At 45.8% G+C, this 17,888-nt stretch overlaps 1 protein-coding gene across 1 annotated transcript in view; it reads left to right on the top strand.

The window, feature by feature from the left end:
* Nucleotides 1-14,264, top strand: part of FRMD1 (FERM domain containing 1) — a 30,398-nt gene extending 16,134 nt beyond the window's left edge. Inside the window, exons 4-13 of the mRNA XM_009987541.2 lie at nucleotides 1,160-1,236; nucleotides 2,860-3,046; nucleotides 5,556-5,711; nucleotides 8,013-8,078; nucleotides 8,290-8,358; nucleotides 8,549-8,723; nucleotides 10,446-10,781; nucleotides 10,922-11,050; nucleotides 11,779-11,858; nucleotides 13,977-14,264. Of these exons, the coding sequence (XP_009985843.1) occupies nucleotides 1,160-1,236; nucleotides 2,860-3,046; nucleotides 5,556-5,711; nucleotides 8,013-8,078; nucleotides 8,290-8,358; nucleotides 8,549-8,723; nucleotides 10,446-10,781; nucleotides 10,922-11,050; nucleotides 11,779-11,858; nucleotides 13,977-14,264 (1,563 nt within the window). The remainder of the gene's footprint in view (nucleotides 1-1,159; nucleotides 1,237-2,859; nucleotides 3,047-5,555; nucleotides 5,712-8,012; nucleotides 8,079-8,289; nucleotides 8,359-8,548; nucleotides 8,724-10,445; nucleotides 10,782-10,921; nucleotides 11,051-11,778; nucleotides 11,859-13,976) is intronic.
* The last annotated feature ends 3,624 nt before the right edge of the window (nucleotides 14,265-17,888 follow it).

Genomic DNA, 17,888 nt, shown 5'->3' with positions numbered 1-17,888 from the left:
TGAATCATAAAAGGCTGAATGAGTTGCCCTTGGCAGTACTGAAGACTGAGAGGAGTTAGGCTATTGGACTGGGTTAGCAGACAGGAATTTAGTTCCTATGAAGAAGATTCAGGTGGAAAGCCCAGTCCAGCTGATAAAATAAGGTGACTAAGAACAAATTCCAGAAATAAAATGTCAAGAACGATCAAGAAGTTGCTGTCTGCATCAGATGTGCATGGCATGCTGTGTACCTTGTCCCATTGAAATGGATTTTACCAGCAAAGCTTTGGAACTGCCTGTGTGAGCAAAGTTACCTGTACAAACATTAAAGAAATGAGTGGCAAAGTAGGAAAGAGAGAGAATGAGCTAGTGAGGTAAGATGTTCCTTTACCTCACCCTTCTTTTTTTCTCTTTTTTTCTTTTTTTCTCTCCTGTTTAAACAAGCCTGTAATTCTGAAAGGTAGGCTGTAGTTAAAACAGCAACAGAACTCTTGCTGGCTTTCTTCTAACAAACATCTTCAGTGTGAAGCAGACATCAATGTCTCCTTTTGGTCTGTGGCTGCAGGAAAGTGTGAATAACTAAACATAAGCCCTGCCAAACAAAAGGCAAGAGTTAATATCAGGCTGGTGCACCTCAGCCTCGGGCAGTAAACGCTGAACGAAGCAGCAGCAGCAGCGCGTACGTCCCTGCCGAGTGATGTGGTGCGGCACAGAGATGGCTGGTTACTCCTAGGTGTGCCCTGGCAACGCCACAGTTGTGCCAGCGTGGCACGCTGCCCTGCCGCCGTGCCTGCTGCTTGGAGGGAAGCTGCGCTAAACTTGCTGCGTTCAGCGCTGGTATGTCTGCGGCGCTGCCAGATGCTGAGCTAGGTAACTCTGGGCCAGGCTGGGCATCCCCGGGCTACGCTGGGACTTTTTTATACCTGCTCGTCCACCCCTTCCAAAGTCTTCTGCCCTCTCTAAGATGTTTTGCCATTCAGCCTGTCTAAATGTTTTACGGTGCCTCAATGTTGTGAGCCTCCGAGACAGGCAGATCCACCCTAAAACTTGCCAAGAGCTAAGAGTAGGAAATGAAAAGCAGTATGGGGAGCAAGCTTGGGAGAAGAGAACGTTACTAGATGGGTTAACAGGAATTTTGGATGCTGAACATTATTTAACTTGTCTTCTGTCTCTGCTCTAGGGAACAGAGAAATTTAGCCCTCCTTTTGTTGCGTTCTTTAGAGTACAATACTACGTAGAAAACGGAAGAGTAATAAGGTAAGTTACTGTGTTTTGAATTATTCACTGTGTTCTTAAAAGGTGAGGAAAATAATGTTTCTTTGTTAAGCTCATCTCTGTGAACTCACAGAAATAAGCTTAAAAAATCTGCTTGATTTTTTTTTTTTTTTAAGACCTTCAGAGACTTCCTCACCGAGCCATGAATGTTTTTGCCCTGAATCGTACTCCTTATCCTTAGGAAAATTGTGACTGCTTTTCCATCTGTGTTTAAAGAGCAGGTTGAATGACAACAGTATCAAAATATGATTAACGCTGTTTTGCTTGTATGAAAAGCATCAGATGAATATACCAAAAATAGCTATTTATACTCCAGAGCACTTGCTAATAACTTTGGTTCTGTTTTCCGTATCTGAGCAGTGCCCTGTGCAGTCTCCTCCTGGAAATGAACTTCTGTAAATGGACAAAAGAAATTACTTCATAAGTTGGAGAGTTTTGCTTTTGAGTGTAGTTCATTGACATGGAATTTGAGCTGCACTCAAAACACCACCGCTCTCACCCACAGTACAGAACAAAGGATGAGGTAGTTAAAAAAGAGCAACTGACAGAGTTAATTTGCATCAGCACTTCTGGCGTGGCTGTGACCCCGGAGCAAGCCAAGAGCTAGGATCATTCGGGTGGATTAAAATCTTTACCAAATTTTTGGCATTTGTTCTTGTCTTGAACAAAGCTTGGTGGTTTTTTGTTTTTCTCTCTGTAGTCTTTCATTTTGGATACAGGGCAATCTTTCTTGTGGAGTCTGTTTGGCTGTTAAGTGTTTTTCATTTAGTTTTGCTTTTAGGTATGAGATTGCATATCATTCTCCCACTCCCAATGTACATACCCTTTAGTATCACAAGCAACTTTCTCTTGCAGTAGTCATTTGATTGGAGAGGTTTGTGGAGCCATGCCGAGGTAGTCACACGGCCCCTTCAAACTAGACACACGCACTTTTACGAGCAGACTGTAGTGTCCAGCACCTCATCATCATATACGTGTCAGCAGCCTGCTTCCCATGAGCTCTTACAGCGGGGGTGTGGAGGTTATCAATGCTATGTGATAGTTATGCCTTATCAGTCTATCCTTGTTTTGCAGCTTGAGGAAGAAGACAAAAACAAGCCCAAGGCTCCTATGTCTTTTGATCTACCTTGCAGGGAATTACGTGTTGAAAAGTACCTTGAGCCTAAGGCAAGGTGAAATGAAAAAGCAGTGCCAGGTTTAGGAGGGAAAGGAGGACAGGTGTGTGAGAAACAAGACTGAGATTCAAGGGAGCTGACTCCTGACTGCTACAGGCTTTCCAGAGAAACAGAAGTGCTTGATGTAGTCAGTCTCCAAAACAGATGTGACATGATTTTTCTTTCATCTACCTTCTGCCCTAACTTCTTAGATCTTATGCTACTCCAGATAGAAGCTATCATTCCCCATGTTTGTACAACACTTAGTGGGAGAAGACCTTGATCTTGGTTTGGTGCTCCTTCCACACACATAACTGTATCAGAGTGGCATTGGCACACATCAGGGATGTCAAAGTTTAATCGCTCTTCTCAGAAGGAAGATGTGTTTGAGGGGCCTTATCTGAGCCTGAACTTTCTTCTCTTCAAGTAAATTTGCTTTTGTGTCTTGCAGCGATAAGGTGGCACGGCAGCTCTACTACTGCCATCTCAAAGAGCGGGTACTTATGTCTCGGTGCAACCACAAAGAAGAAATCTACTTCTTGCTGGCTGCCTACAGCTTACAGGCAGACTTGGGCAACTACAGGGAGAAGGTCCATGCTGGCAAATATTTTGAACCTCAGGCTTATTTTCCGCAATGGGTAAGTTTGGGGGGATCTTTTTGTCAACAGATTGCGCATGCAGCAGGAGCCATGTCAAGGTGGTACCTAACTGCAGCTGCGCAACTTATCCAACTCCTACTGCAAGGATCAGGCAGAGTGGCAGAGTGTCACTCTGAATTTTCCTCAGGAGATATTTCCTCTCTTTCCATTGGATGTAGGTGTCCGTTCCTCCTGGGCTCACTCATCAGTGAGGTGGGTGACGTGTACCCTTCCTTGGTGAGGAGTGTGTTCATGTCAAGTGAATAACTCTGACAGTACGGCTGTCTTTCTATGGCTTAAAGGGTTGTGTGCTTGCAGTGGTGCATCAGCAAGATCTGCACAACCTCAGCTCTACAGAAAACCTCAGGGCTGCGAAACCAAGTCCATTGCCCTTTGTTCCTATCTCTGTAATTCTTACCTCTGGGACAGATACACCCAAACCCTAAGGGGTAGTACTGCTGTGCAGTGCCTCTGGTGTTTTCTTTGACATAAATCTCTGGCTCAACTGCAGTAAGAGAAAAGGGAAGGACTTAAAAATGGGTTTGCATGTTTGTTTATAAGTTTGTGCCCTTCAAGACTTACAGACAGTCAGAAAGCCAAGAGTTGGTTTAGTTGTCAAAGGCAAATTACCTAAGAGACTGTCAGAGCTTAGCTCTGCAGAGAGTTCTCTTGTGGCAAAATGTCAAGAAAACTATTGATAAACACTTTAGTGTCCATAAAAATAGAAAGGGAAGCTAGCTTTGCTACAGACACATCACTGTAATGTCTGATGACGTCTGCTGGAGCAGGATGTTCCCTGGGACCCTGGACAGACCATCCTCTGCAACCTGATTTAGTTCTGGAGCCCCCTTCTCCACTGTGGCAGCGGATTTTAGCCCAGCTCTTGCCTTGGGATAGCTGTTGAAAAGCCCAGATGCCTCTGGTAGTTGGCTGCGTGTCCCCATCTGAGTCGTGTCTCCCCTGAAAGGCGGCACCGTCCCCTGCTTTGGGGAGAAGATTCAGAGCAGTGACAGGGGCTGCGTAGGGAAGGCAAGGCTGGTAGAGTCTCCTTTACGCACAAGTCCCAGCCTGCCTGCCTTGCTGTGCAGAAATGCACCTTTCTCCCAGACAAGAGGCAAAGCATCCCATGCCGTTCCTTGCTACAGGGTGCCTGGCAGGAGGTGGCTAACAAAGGGCTGGAAAAGGTGCGTCTTGTGCGTGCCGTTTCTGGGGCAGTTAAAAGTCTTATCACAGACTATTGCTCATCCGGCAAACATTGCAAAGGCCAAGGCAAAGCCTGGCTCACCTGCGCTGAGCCACAACCCCAAGCAAGTATGTGGGTGATTTATTACATCATTACAAAGAGCAAAATCTGGCAGGCACGGGGACGCTTCTCTCCCTGCCCCTGGGCTCCCGTGGGGAGATACTGAGCCATCTCCTCCTCCAACACGATCTCTTCCTCCAACACGTGCTTGAGATCACTTGGCAGAGGGCTGCCCCAAGCCTTGTGCTAGTGAGGAGAGGTGGCGCTGCCCCAGGGAAATCAACCCGGCTTTGAACTGTGCAGCTGGCGTGTCTCTTTCTGCTGATGTTGCACAGCTGATGGCATCGATGTTGTCCTCCACCGAGCCCAGCCTTCCTCGTGGGAGGGCAGCTAATTTGGCAAGGCATGCAGAGGAGGGCAGAGGCATTACTGAACAGAGTATGAGGGGCTTAATTTAAAATGGAAGTGGGAACCAGGTGGTGATGGGGCCTGGTCGTTTTCAGCCAGGGCAGGTTGTTCCTGGCAGGATGTTCTCGGGTACCTGGTGAGATCTAGTTTTAAATGCCCTCAATGGTGGGGGATTTTCTGAAGTGAATTCAGCCAACATCCCTCTTATCTGTCACTGCTGCTCACAGCCTGGAAGGGGCCAGTCTGGCATGGGAGGGGGCCAGGCTGCCCTGTAGCCCTGTACGGAGAGGGTACATGGGCAAGCATGGGAACTGGGCACTCACAGGGCAAGAGCAAAAGGCCTTGTGCGGGTTTCTCTACTGCTTAGCAAAGCCACGTGCCTGCCAGCCACTCCTGGCAGATACAGAATACCTTGAGATAGCATTATCCGCCCCTTTGAGGATGGAAATGCTAAATAAGCCTAATGTGTAGTTTCTGGTCTTAAAAGGACCACCTAGCATTTCTGCAGTGTTTAAAGATGTTGCTGTTAATTGTGTTGGCATGCAGAGCAGTATTTGTTATCTGCCCATAAGCATTTATGTATGCTAAGAGTCAGAAAAACTAATTCCAGTACTTAAAAATGAAAAGAGCTGACACAACCTCTGCAGTCTTGGTCTGCTATGATTTTGGAGACATTGTTATCATCTGGGCTGCTTTAAATGCTTATCCTTCAGAGAGATAGAGGTGAATGCGGACTAACATCTTGAGGGAACACACGAACCTCCTCCACCTCCAGTCTCTGCTTTGCCATTGATCACAGCCGCCTCCTGTGGGGATCGCTGAAGAGTTGCTGACCTGTTTGTTTTGCTTGTGGTTTAGATAATTGCGAAGAGGGGGAGCGACTACATCTTGAAACATGCCCCAGAGATGCACCAAGAGCAGCAAGGGCTGAGCGCTAAGGAAGCGGTGCTGAAGTTCATTAAGGAGTCCTGCCTGCTGGAAGATGTGCCCGTCCACTTCTACAGGCTGCAGAAGGTTAGGCAAAGAGCTGCTTATTTTGAACTTCTATCTCATTGTTAATCGGGTGCACCATTGCATTTTTCACTTTCTATTTATTTGAGGGACAGTTGCCTCTGGTTCAGAGAGGTCATGTCTAAAATTGTCAGCCAATGAGGCCTGTCCCCACAAACAAATCTTTTGCCAGTATACAGGTATAGCTGGAATCTAGTTTTATTCCTTAGCCAAGAAACTGGCCACAGGAGTGGCAAAGCTTAATTTTTGTCCCTGCATGTCAGTAGACTCACACCAGGGAAATCACTGAGAAGCCTTTTTTTTTTTTGTTGCAGTCCATTGAAATGGTGGACAAGAGGTCGGCCAGCTTTCACACAAATGCCATGTAATAACTGAAGGTGACACTGAGTCATCCCAACTTGCTCACCCCCCACTCCCTCTCCAACCCTCTCAGAGTGGTTGGTGTTTTTTCAGCTGTATGTTTTCGGATTCCTGCATTGTTGCTTGTCCCTGAGCCTTAGACTCTTTATCCAAGCCTGCTTGAACAGAATGCACTTTGTTTTCACATGCTAAGAGAGTTTAGCTCTAGAAATAGGACTAAAGAGAAGTTTTCTGTTCCACTTAGGTGAGTGAAACCTGCTTGTGAAATTAGGAATGTCTTGGACCTTTTTTATCCAGATCAAGATACTCCACTTTGCCAGGCTCATAATTAAACTTCTTGGTTGTTTGCACTCAGAGGGAATTATGTCTGGGAGGTATCCATGTCCTTTAACCAGATCTAGCAGCTCTAGTTACTGGAGAAGCATGTATTTTCTGGAGGAAATAAGTTCCAGTTTGGTCTGTAGTCCAGGCTTAGTTTCAGTTCCTTGCAAACCATAGATGCCTCCCCTAGCTCTCCTCTGTTCTCTCTGTTTTAATTCTAGTGTTGTTAATGATGCAGTCATAAGAGGGCTGGTTACACTTGAATGTCATAAGAAATCCAGCTGGCAGGACATGATACAATTTATATCCAAAACCACTGGGGCTGTGAAATTGGTTGCTCCTAATATCCAAATTTCTGTCTGACTTGAACTTATTTTATGCATTGCTAACTATTTCGTATGTTGTTCGATCCATAATGTGCTCCTCTTTCTGCTGTGCAACACAGTTATCTCATCTCATCTCATGATGAGAGATCCTCCTCCTGGGTGACACCTGGGTCACAAAGCTCCCAATCAAGCACACAGGGGTGCCAGGTGAAGGTGTTGGTGCGCTGGCTGCCCTGAGATTTCAAAAGCAGTCACTTTTTTCTTATACCCTCCTCATGGCTGCTACTGAAGTTGGGAACTCCGAAAGAAAACACAGCACTGAGCCCCATATCTCTCCCCCAGACCAATTCTGATTTATAAAGCTCTTTACCTATAGGAGGCAGAAAGCATTTCTTAGTGACTTTAAACCAGAGACGTGGATGGTACCAGAGAGTGAGGTAATGTGGTGGCATAAGGCTTGCATCTTGACAAGATAGTTGAAGAGAGAAAGTTTTGATGTAAAGTTTGAGCTCTGTGAGCCCATAAACTTTTACCCTAAAATTTTCTTCTTCCTGCTTCTCCTGGCAAGAAGAGTATCTGTCCCCCTCCCTAACTCTGCCATGCCAGGAGAGACTGAAAGAACTAGTTCATGATATTTTTTTGGTCTTCAAGCAAAGGAATCTCATTAGAGACCAAGTATGTCATACCAAGATACAGCATAATGAAAAACAAGGCAGTATTCTAACCCAGCCACAAACATTTGAAACTGCCTGCTCCCAACACTGAGAACAAAAGGTTGGAAGGAAGGTCCCTGTAACTCTGGGCATTGATTAGCTCTGCCCTGGCCAAGGGACACCTAAGTTCCAGCAAGTCCCTGGATGGGAACAGTAGTGTCATGGCAAGGAGAAGGGAACAGGCATCCCCTCTGTTTCAGGCTCTCTGTCACCTGGAGAGCAAGAGTGGTGCATGTTATGGGGACAGCAGAGACAGCACATGGCAGTATGAGAGGTTACAAGGTACCTCTGAGAGCAGTAATTATCCATACCCTCGAATCACTAAAGCTACAGGATTCCCTATCCAGGGCAGCTAAGGCGTTTTGTCTGGTGGAATGCTTGAGACGCCCGGTATGAGGGGTTTTGGGTGTAGATATCTCAGGGGTCAACAAGGCAAGGTGCACTTTACAAACACAATAAAAACCAAATGAGCTGATGGCATCTGCCTGATGAGCAGTCCTGCTACCTCTCCTGCAGTAGGTGCCAGAACAAGAGTGTGGTCTTTGTAGATTAACCTTTGACTCCAGGCTCTTCTGTTCTTTCAGGATAAGAAGGAGGATCGCCCGACAGTTATCCTGGGCCTGACCCTGAGAGGAATGCACATCTATCAGGTAACAGACTGCCGCGAAAGCCTTCTGGTGTAGCATTAACTCTGCCCAGCTCCCCTGTCCTCCCCCTCGACACCACAGCTCCTCTGCCTCCCCTGTGAGCGCCAGGCTCCGCATATCTCAAATTCTTGGTTGTTTGCAAATTCTTTGCACATGGCTGACTCCACCCTGTACCTGCCAGTCCCCGTGTCACTCCAAGTTTGATGTGTTGCAGGAGGTGAATCACGTTCGCCAGCTCCTCTACGATTTTCCCTGGTCGCACATCGGGAAGCTGGCGTTTTTGGTGAGTGTGACGGAGCGGAGGCCACCTGGCAGTGGGCTGCTGACCTGGGAGCTGGCAAAGCCGTCGGCGTGCCCGTGCTGCCGCGTCAAGTGCCGTTGCTCGTATGCACGAGGCTGCAGCTATCTCTGGTAGCTGCGTGACTGAAAACACGCTCTTGCTCGTTTCACTGGCGTCTCTCCTCCTTATGCAGGGGAAAAAATTTGAGATCCAGCCAGACGGCTTGCCCTCTGCACGGAAACTGGTTTACTACACGGGTTGCCCCTTCAGGTCGCGGCACTTGCTGCAGCTCCTCAGCAACACCCACCGGCTCTTTCTGAATATCCAACCAGTGCTGAAGCAAATCCGAAAACTGGAGGAGGCTGAAGGTATGTGATGGAAGAGCAGGTGACTTTGGTAAAGGGAAGAGTACAGCATATTAGGCTCTGCTGTTGCTTCATGGTGGCTGCTTTTTATCTAATCCGTGATGTTTCTGCCTTACCAGGAAGACAGTGTGGGAATTAAAGGTGTTAGATGTGTTTCAGGCCCATTACTGGGAAGTGTTTATGGCTCCCACACTGCTAGACTGTGAGCAGAAAGTGTGTGTGTGAGAGCAGCAGAGGGGGAATATCTCCCTTTAAGTAAGAGGAGGTGTGCTCACAATTTGCGCATGCTTGACATATGCCTCTGAGTGGAAGTAATTTTGAATAAAAAGTTCTCCATTGGGATAAGATCTTGTGTTCAAGGAGCAGTACAAGTTGTGAGCCTATGTCTTAATTTTTTAGTGTCTTTTACTAAACACTGCACACAATTTCGTCTGTAGTGTCTGAGGGTTAAGAGCAAGGAGTTGCAGATGCCAGAAACAGCCTGAGAGCAGATCAGGACTCCTAGAATTTGTCTTTTCTGATGGAGTCCCCTCTCTGTAGGAATGGTGGTTGACAGTCCCTGGTATTCTTCCTGGCAGAATTCAGTCATTTCATCACCTCTTGGCTTACCTCCTTCCATTTCCCAGCTCTGCAAGCTGGGTCTCCTACAACTTCTCGGCCTACCTCTCCCCAGTGACTGTTTTTAATGCATTATATAGGTTATCTTTTGGAGGATTGTCTCCCCTTTCCTCTAGCCTTCTCCTGAATGCTTTTTTCCCCCTCTGCTTCTTTCCTGGCTGCTGCTCCCTGCATTCTCCGTTCTTGCTTTCTCTGTCTTCTCTGGGGTTTGTAAGCTTTGTATCATTACCTTCAAGGTCAGCAGAAGTCAGCCAGCAGTAGCCAGTCATCTCGTCCGAGGACACAGGTTGACTCCTTCCATGGAGAAGTCAAGAAATAACTTGTTTCTGGTTTTTGCCCATCTCAACTAACTTTAAGGATCTTACATTCATTTCTAGGTGGTGATCACTGGTCCTGTGGAATCAGTGTGGAATCAGAGGGCAAGGTGGCCCTTGGTCTTATCTAGTTCGATTATTTCTGTCTCTCCCTTCACTGGAGTTATAGAAGTGGCCTTGAGCTGTATGGGCGCAACCAGTGGCGCATGCCAGTGATCTGCAGAAAGGGTGACTAATAAGGCATGTGTGGGCAAAAGGCCCTAGCTTGTTTTGTGTCTAGGAGTGTCTTCTGGATTTCTTGACCACCTTAAGCACACCTCTCTTGAGGTAACAGATATAAGCCATTGCAGAAATAATTAATAGATTTTTAATAAGCACCAGCTGTGGAGATCCTCTTCTTAGCTGTCTCCACATGCTGATGACTGTTTCGACAAACAATCAATGCACTCTGTTTTAATGACTGAGCATTTAGATTAGCTAAGTAATTCCCGTTTTTGATCTTTCCTTCATACTGGAAGCTACTATTTTCTGTATCATAAGTGCCTCTACCCGCCTGTTCTAATACAGGTGATGCTGGTTTACTGCAAGTATGACTAATTCTTTTGCAGCCAGCTGGACACCCCAGTATCTGTTGAGCAAACAAAATACAAAACTGTGTATTTGCTCTGTAGCTGCAGCAGTTGTTTCTTAATTGTTGGGTTGTGCCGGTCCCAGAACTTACTGATTACTTTTGCTACCCTTCCTTCGGTCTTGCTTAAAGTTCCCACTGGTTTCTGTCATCTGTCTTCCTCAGAGAAGAAGCGCTACCGGGAGTCCTATATCAGTGACACACTAGACATGGACCTGGACCCATGCGATAAGAACTCACGCGGCAGCGGGAGCAGCGGGGGCAGCCGGAGGGATAACCGTCTCTCGCGCCAGTCCACGGGGAGTCACGGCAGCTCTCACACGTCAGGCATCGAGGCTGATGCCAGGCACCGGGTGTCGGTGGAAATGTCAGTGGATGAGCCCTTCGGCATTGACCGGGTGCACAGGAAAGAGAAATCCTGCAGCTCAACCATCAGCTACGGTAGCTCTGGCATTGACAGTGGCAGCAAAGGGCGGGCTGAAGACGACTCTCAGGACGATGGTAAAGAATTTGGAGATGCGGAGCAACTTCTAAGCCCACTCTTGCCTTCTCCTGCAGGAGAATGGGGAGTAAGAGAATGTGAAGCAGTTTGGAGCAAAAGTGTAATGCTAACCCTTCTCCTGCTGCTCTCTTCCTCCTAGAGCTTGAGCTGGCAGTAGATGAGCCAGAGGAGGTGCCTGTAGATGAGCCTTTAGAGGGAGACCAGTTAGAGGAGGCCACTGTGGGAGAATCTGTTGAATCCCTTCCTCTAGATGCTGCTAGCTGCCAAGGTGAGATGGCTTTCTGCTACTGCTCAGTGCTTTTCTTTAGGCTCTAGCAATAGGAAGATATGTTTGGCAAGCCAGGCATAATCTGAGGGATCCAAGAAAGATGTATCTTCTTCCAAACAACTGCTAGTGCTACTTACTGCCCTACTGCAACAGGATTTGAAATCTGCTCATTTAGAGGTTAAAGGCCAGCAACCTATATTGTCCAGTGCTGCTCTCCTCTGTGCTCCTCAAGGTCTCCCTTCTCCAAATTTGCCAAGCTTATACTCAGTTAATGACGAAAAGATAACTGAGGTGAAGCTTTTGTAGTGAAAGAATTTGCCTTAAGATCTTGTATACCACGGAACAGCCAAGGGGTTCAACCACAAATTAATGGGCTAGTCACAGGAATTAATAGGTCAAGTTTTGTGGCTTGTGCTATAGGGAATGCTAGACAGTGGGGTCACGCAGGAGCTGTCTGGCTTTAAGACATACAGCCTTTATAGCAAAGTTAGATGGGAGAATATGGGACAAGTTGGTGAGATGCTGTTTTCTTGAGAGCTTTTAAACATTGAACCTTAGGGGCAAAAAGGAGTGTTTGTGAGCAAAACTCTGAGCGTTGAGGGTGCTTACTGATCTATATTTATAGAATAGTACTGCTTGAACGTGGCCTGTGAGAACAACTTCCCTTTTCCCAGGCCACAAAACCTCAAGCCTGCAATGCTTTTCACTTATTCCTTCTCCTTTTGTAGCTATCAATCAGGAATCGCTGTCCGTAGTCCAAGTCACGCTAATCAAAATGAGAGGCCAAAGCGTGGAATCCCTTGACCAGGTAAGGAGAGGCGCTTGGCAGGAGGGTGTGTGGGGGCATTGAACCAAGGTCTAGTGTAATGGAGACAGCTATAAATCAGGTGAACTTGATTGGTCTGGATTTGACTGATTTTTTTTTTTTAATGGTGTAACCAAAACCAGCTGTTGGCCAGCTACCACTATTAGGAATAGGATGAGAGCAACATTTGGTCCAGGATAGTATAGAGAGGTTTGGAGCCATCAGCAGGGAAATCTTGCAAGCCAGCTATCATCTGCCTTAGGCTTCCAGACGGGAAATGGAAAATAAACCACTTGCAAATTTTCAGTGCAATATAGAGCTGAGGCCATCCCGGCAGTTGGGATGTGGGTTGCCAACTTGATCATATTCCTGCTCCTGAAGCCAGAAGGAGCTCACATGAGTAGAAAAACCAGATGCTCAAGCTCTAATTCCTATCATTTGTGTGATTATACTATGTGTGTGCTGAAGTTTTTGTTGTCAATATTTTCTTTTCATCAAACCCTTGAGAAAAGGCAACTTTATATGGTAAAATATGTCGTATCATAAGTTGTGCTTGGAAAAAGATTACTAAAATGTCTTTTTAGACATATTTCTTTTCAAAGCATAGCTGTACCCACTGTGGTAGAAATGTTGGTTTTTTTTAAAAAAAAACCAAAACACAAAACACCCAAAACACAACAAGCCTTCACCATTTCTTCTCTCTCTGAATCCAAGTTAGCATTAGCTGCTAAAAGAATTTTAAAAATCTGTTTATTGTTTTCTCCTTTACTCCCTGCACTTTTCTGAACGAAGACTTCAATCACTTCTTAGGACTTTTTTTCTCCTTTCAGGCTTCTTCTTGGACTCAGTCAAAAGTGGTAATAAGTTTTCACTTATCAGCAAAATAGTCCGTAGAGTGCTATAGGAGACTTAAATAAAATCTTGGTTATTTTTCCCAGAGCTGAAGACTCTGCAGTACAAATCAAAATTAACTTATTCCTGTATTTGAGTGGAATGACTTAAGAGTGCAAGGCAGGGAGTGGGCCATCTTGCTTAAAGTAACGTGTTTTCCAACACATGGTTATGCTATTAATTGATCAGGATGCATCCGTTTTATAAAAACGTTTCTGATCAACACAGAACTGCCTAAGCAATTGCAAAGACCTTGCTGCCACTTCTGTGCATCAAATATTTGGTGCATCTTTAAAATAATCAAACACCTTCCTTACAAGGCCATGTAACTAAACACTGCAGGACTGGATTTCCTTAGCGTTGACTGGACCATACAGTGTGTGCCTGTTTCTGGGAGCGCAGCTGAGCCAGCGCAGGGTTTTCCCAGGGTAGTTTTTTAATTCCCATCCTGTGGAGGTGAGAAGTGATACTGGGAGCAAGTTTTCTATGTTGTCAACAGAATTATCTTGGTTTAAAAGTGATATTCCTGAAATTAGCCTGAATATTAGCATTTAAAAGATGATTATGAAGACACAGAGCAAGAAAAACCAAGTGAGGAAGTTGGAAATGTTTCGAATGGTCAGTAATTCCTCCAAAGAGGCCGAGTCACTACAGCTTGTGTAGCAAGACGCTGTCCCTGGGCAATTACTGCTGGTTTGTTGCTCCTGTTTTCTTCATTGCTGAACAATGTTATGTAGATGAAACTGTATGTTGCACTTAGTGAATTTTGGACACCATAACCCATTAGTTTGCGTGGTTGCCTTCTGAACCTTCCTTTCAGCTCATTAGACTTTCCTGAACATGGTGTGTTCAAGCAGTTGGGGTAATTTTTTTGTTGCATGCACTTTGTCCATTTGAGGATGACTGCGTGGATCTGGAAAGAAGTGTCAGGTCATTCAGGCATCAATAGCTGTCAAGTGTTTCGTCCATTGTGGTGGATACTGAGGATACAGTGCAGACACATCGGCATCTGTCTCAACACAGCAGGGCAGCTTAATGCGCTTGTAATTTCTTAATGGTTCACAGCTTCTTCATTAAGCCAATGAAGAAAGAAACCTTCAGAAGGCTGGTGGGGCTGTTTTGAAGGAGTGAGAGAACAATTTTGGAAAATTTATAGCATGCATAGCTAGCATCCTTAGGCTGTGTCTGAGCTCATTGTTTTTATTCGTGTGTGTCTTACTGAACTGGCAGGTCAGATTGCCCAAAAGCAGGAGCTGCACAGACCAGCACAGCCAGAGTTTGGATGACATCCGCCTTTACAAGCACCGGCACCCACCGCTAAGTGCCACGCTGTCTTCAGACACGTCCCACAGCTACACGTTTGGCTGCAGCCTGGAGGATAAGTTGTCCATCTATGGCTGCGTTTATTCCACAGCGGACTGCAAAACCAAGTCTGCCCTTTATGGGAAGCGATCCATGAACTGCCTCTCCTTGGATCTTCTGGGAGAGGACCAGCTCCCAGAGGAGTTTGTGGTGTAATGAGACTGGAGCTCTTCCATACCAGGAAACAGCTCATCATGGAAATATATACCTCATTAATACGTGTGATGTCGCTCTGGTTCTTGCAGGAGATCGCGAGCGGCTTTGTTATTCCGCTGCACACTCAGTAAGTGGCATCACTTCTGCAGACCTGACTACAGGGCAAATCATCTTGAGTGTAGCACTTAACATTGGCAGTTGAAGTGTCTGTCTGAGCAGAAAATGGAAGTGGCCTGCACCATTAGCAGTGACACAACCAGCATGAAAACCAAAAAGTGGACCAAAACCGACAGTGACCTAGTAAAGCAAACACTGTGTCTAAATAGATTTATCAGAAAGAAACGTAAAGTCTATGTCAGTTTATCTTCCTGCCTTTCTCTTGCAGTCCATTTATGTTAATAGTAGTGTACGGATAGTTTGGTTGTTTTGAGTTTGTGCTGCTGCAACACTGCCAACAGCTGTCAGGCCAGGATATACTCTGAGCAAATTTGGAAGGCTGTGCATGGAAGTGTCTAGCCTGTTCCTGTTGTAACGAACGCAAGTTGCCCATTTGCTTTACTGGGAGCAAAACCTGCTCTGCCACGAGGTTATTTCTCTTTTGTTGATGTTTTGTTTGTTATAAGTATCCAACCAAATACGATGGGCGTTCTTTTTCTTTTTCTTTCTTTCTTTAATGCAACAAATGGAACTGTCTCTCAGATGTCTACTACTGCCATGATGCAGATTGGTAAATAAATGCTTATATCCCTGGGGAGATGGGGGAGGGGATGAAACAAATGACTTGGCTGCTTCTGAGAGTACAGAAGACAAGTTAAGAGTGTTAATTGACTGGCTTTTGAAGACAGGAGTGTGACTGGAGAATTTGTCCAGGCATGATCACCCCTTACTTTGAATCATACTTCTATATTGTTCTTTTCTTTGTTTTTAATAAATCAGTTCCTTAGAAATTTTTCCTCTGCTTAGGAGGCAAGTACGGACTGGAGAAAGTCGCTTTGGAAGGACAGACAGAGTGACTGTGTCCAGCTTAGTCATCACTAGGTCATGCAAACGTGAGCGCATGGTGCTGCTGGGCCAGTGATGGTGGAAGCGTAGGGTGTTAGTGTGCCAAACCAAGGGTACTCATTTGGTGATTTTGAGTGGTGGAGCTGGCTGTGCTGGCTCTCACTAGGAAAATAATGATAATTACACTGTTTGATTCAAGCATTTGGTGTGGAAAACATCCTGCTGCCTTGTTACATCCAAATAAATATTAAGTTTGTTTGATTTCCTTCCCTATCTTCCCATGGTACCTCCTCTCCTCATTGATTCCCAGCATTTGGGAAGCTTGTACTTACAGGCATGTGTAACCTGCGCCCAGCTTTTGACAGCCTTGCAGGTGGAAATTAATCATTTTTTGGCAAACTCTAGAAGCAGACTGGTACTGTCTGCTGGTTGAGGAAGTGTGTGTTGTGCAGTGTTGACCACTCAAAAGCTGAAGATAGCCGAGTTCAGGAACAGAAGGAAGCCAGACCACGACAAGGAAAGTTTGAGCTGTTGCTTTGATGATGTGCTTGCAGGCTTAGCACTTGTCTGGTAAATTGCATTCCCGTAAACTGTTAAAAGAGCAAATCTGCGAAGTCTGTCGTCTCACTGTTTCTATGCAAGTGAGTGTTGTGCAGAGACAGAACATCCAGGTGCCATCTGCTTTTCCTGAAGTGGCATCAGTGGCTGTACCTCCTCTGAGATGAATCCAGCACCAAACCCCAGCTGTGTGGTTGAGGAATGAATGATGGGCACAAGCTCACTGTAGCCACGGCTGAATTGACCATGCCCCCTTTGATTGCATTATTCTTTCTTTTTGTAATGACTGATTAAGAGCTGTGTGTTCACTGTAGCCTCTATTCACCTCTTCCAAACAAAGCCAAAATGCCTTTACAGAGGTACGCTTGAGGTATGTTTACTGCATCCAGAACAAATTCTCCTAAATGGATCTAAATGCGTAAAGGACACCTGGCTGCTCGAGAACAGTCCAGTCAAGCCTCCCACTGTCGATGTCTCCCCTGTTACCTGGGACCTGTTTGGCCCTAAGCCATGGGAGACGGGCATGGTCAAGATCCAGGAGGCCAGTGGCTGTGCTGCAGGGAGCAGCCTTGTTCTTGCAGCTGCCGTGGAGCTGGAGGGATGAGGGATGGCTCTTACTGCAGCAGTGCCTCTCTGTCTGTGGAAAAGGTGGGGAGGTTTGGAGTAATGGCCCTGCTAAACTGTTGCTCTCCCACCCATCCAGACATACAGTTACTCATGATTCTGGCAATGGTTGTTAACAGGAAAAAAGCTGAAAATTCAGCGGGTACAGTTGTTTGGAAAGGTGTCATAAAACATGTGTGTGCACCACGTGCTCACACCCGTGCACACCTCTCTCAAAGACAATCACATTCCTGCCTGCTTCAGCCTGACGACCTTACTGATGTGTTTAATGCCACCAAGCAGCTTGGTGTTTTCTTCTTGCAGTTACCAGGGATTCAGTGGATTTGGTGAAACGCTGTAATCCTGCTGCTGCTGGTTACAAAATACACCCATGCCTGAGAACTGTGTAAGTGGCTCTTACACGAGCATCCACCGCCTTGCACGTGCATGGGGGTTTCCTGTATTTATTCCTGGCTGGTGGGGAAGGGAAACTCTCCAGGTCTGACCGTCTTCTCTCAGTGGTCTGTGCAGCTCCCTCCAGAACTATAAGTTATGTATGCATATGAAGGGGAGACCAGACACTTTTGTGCGTAGACCGAGAATGAATTAATATCTTACAAGCACTGTGAATATCTATTATGCAATTTTTTTGTATTCACATGAAAAAAAACCCTGTTCCTACTAGTAATAGATTTATTTTTTGTTTGTCTTCGGATTTAGAAGGTCTCATTATTATTGGTTTTGATTAGTTTGGTAGAGGGTAATGTGTAAGCATTTATCAGCTGATGTTAGGAACTAGCTGCCGATATTTGTACATATTTGTAAAATACTCATGGTATAATCACTCTATTTTAATGGTAAAAGTTTCTCCTTTCCATGAAAGGAATTGCTTGTTTAAAATAAAATATAAATAATTATATGTACACCTGAAATAAAGTATGGATAGAAGGTGATTGTGTATCTTTGTAATTTTTTTTTTTTTTACCTCCAAGAGGTGCATGTCAGTGACATCATATTCCATTTCAGACAGGTGGGTTGTAGAAATGAGTTTGCTGCTGGACTGTAACCCATGTGAGCTCGGCTTGTGATAGCAAACTCAGAGGCCCTGCAGCTTTTCCTCCCTGCCGCTCTCAGTAGCACGTTGCCAAAGCAGCCTCTTTCAGGCATCGAGGACCCAGTCGAGCAGGTTGGAGTCAGCGGGAACACTAATGGGAGCTGAATCAAACTGAAGAGACCAGTTAAGCTGCTCGTGGTGGTTAGTCTTCCTGGGGGCTGCCTCTGAGGACGGGCACACCAGCCCACCTGATGTGAAGTGCTGCTGAAAAGCACCCTGCCGTACATCACCTAACCTGCTGGCCTGCTGTCTGGCATGGATAAAGGAAAGTTCTGCTTTTCTTGGGACATCAATCTATAAAGGAGTGCCATAGTGTAACTATTCACATCTCTTCTCAAAGAAGCTTG

This window comes from Tauraco erythrolophus, chromosome 2, assembly GCF_009769465.1.
Source record: "Tauraco erythrolophus isolate bTauEry1 chromosome 2, bTauEry1.pri, whole genome shotgun sequence".
Lineage (NCBI taxonomy): Eukaryota > Metazoa > Chordata > Aves > Musophagiformes > Musophagidae > Tauraco > Tauraco erythrolophus.
Note: the sequence above shows the minus strand (reverse complement) of the source record. Positions and strands in the feature narration are given on the sequence as shown.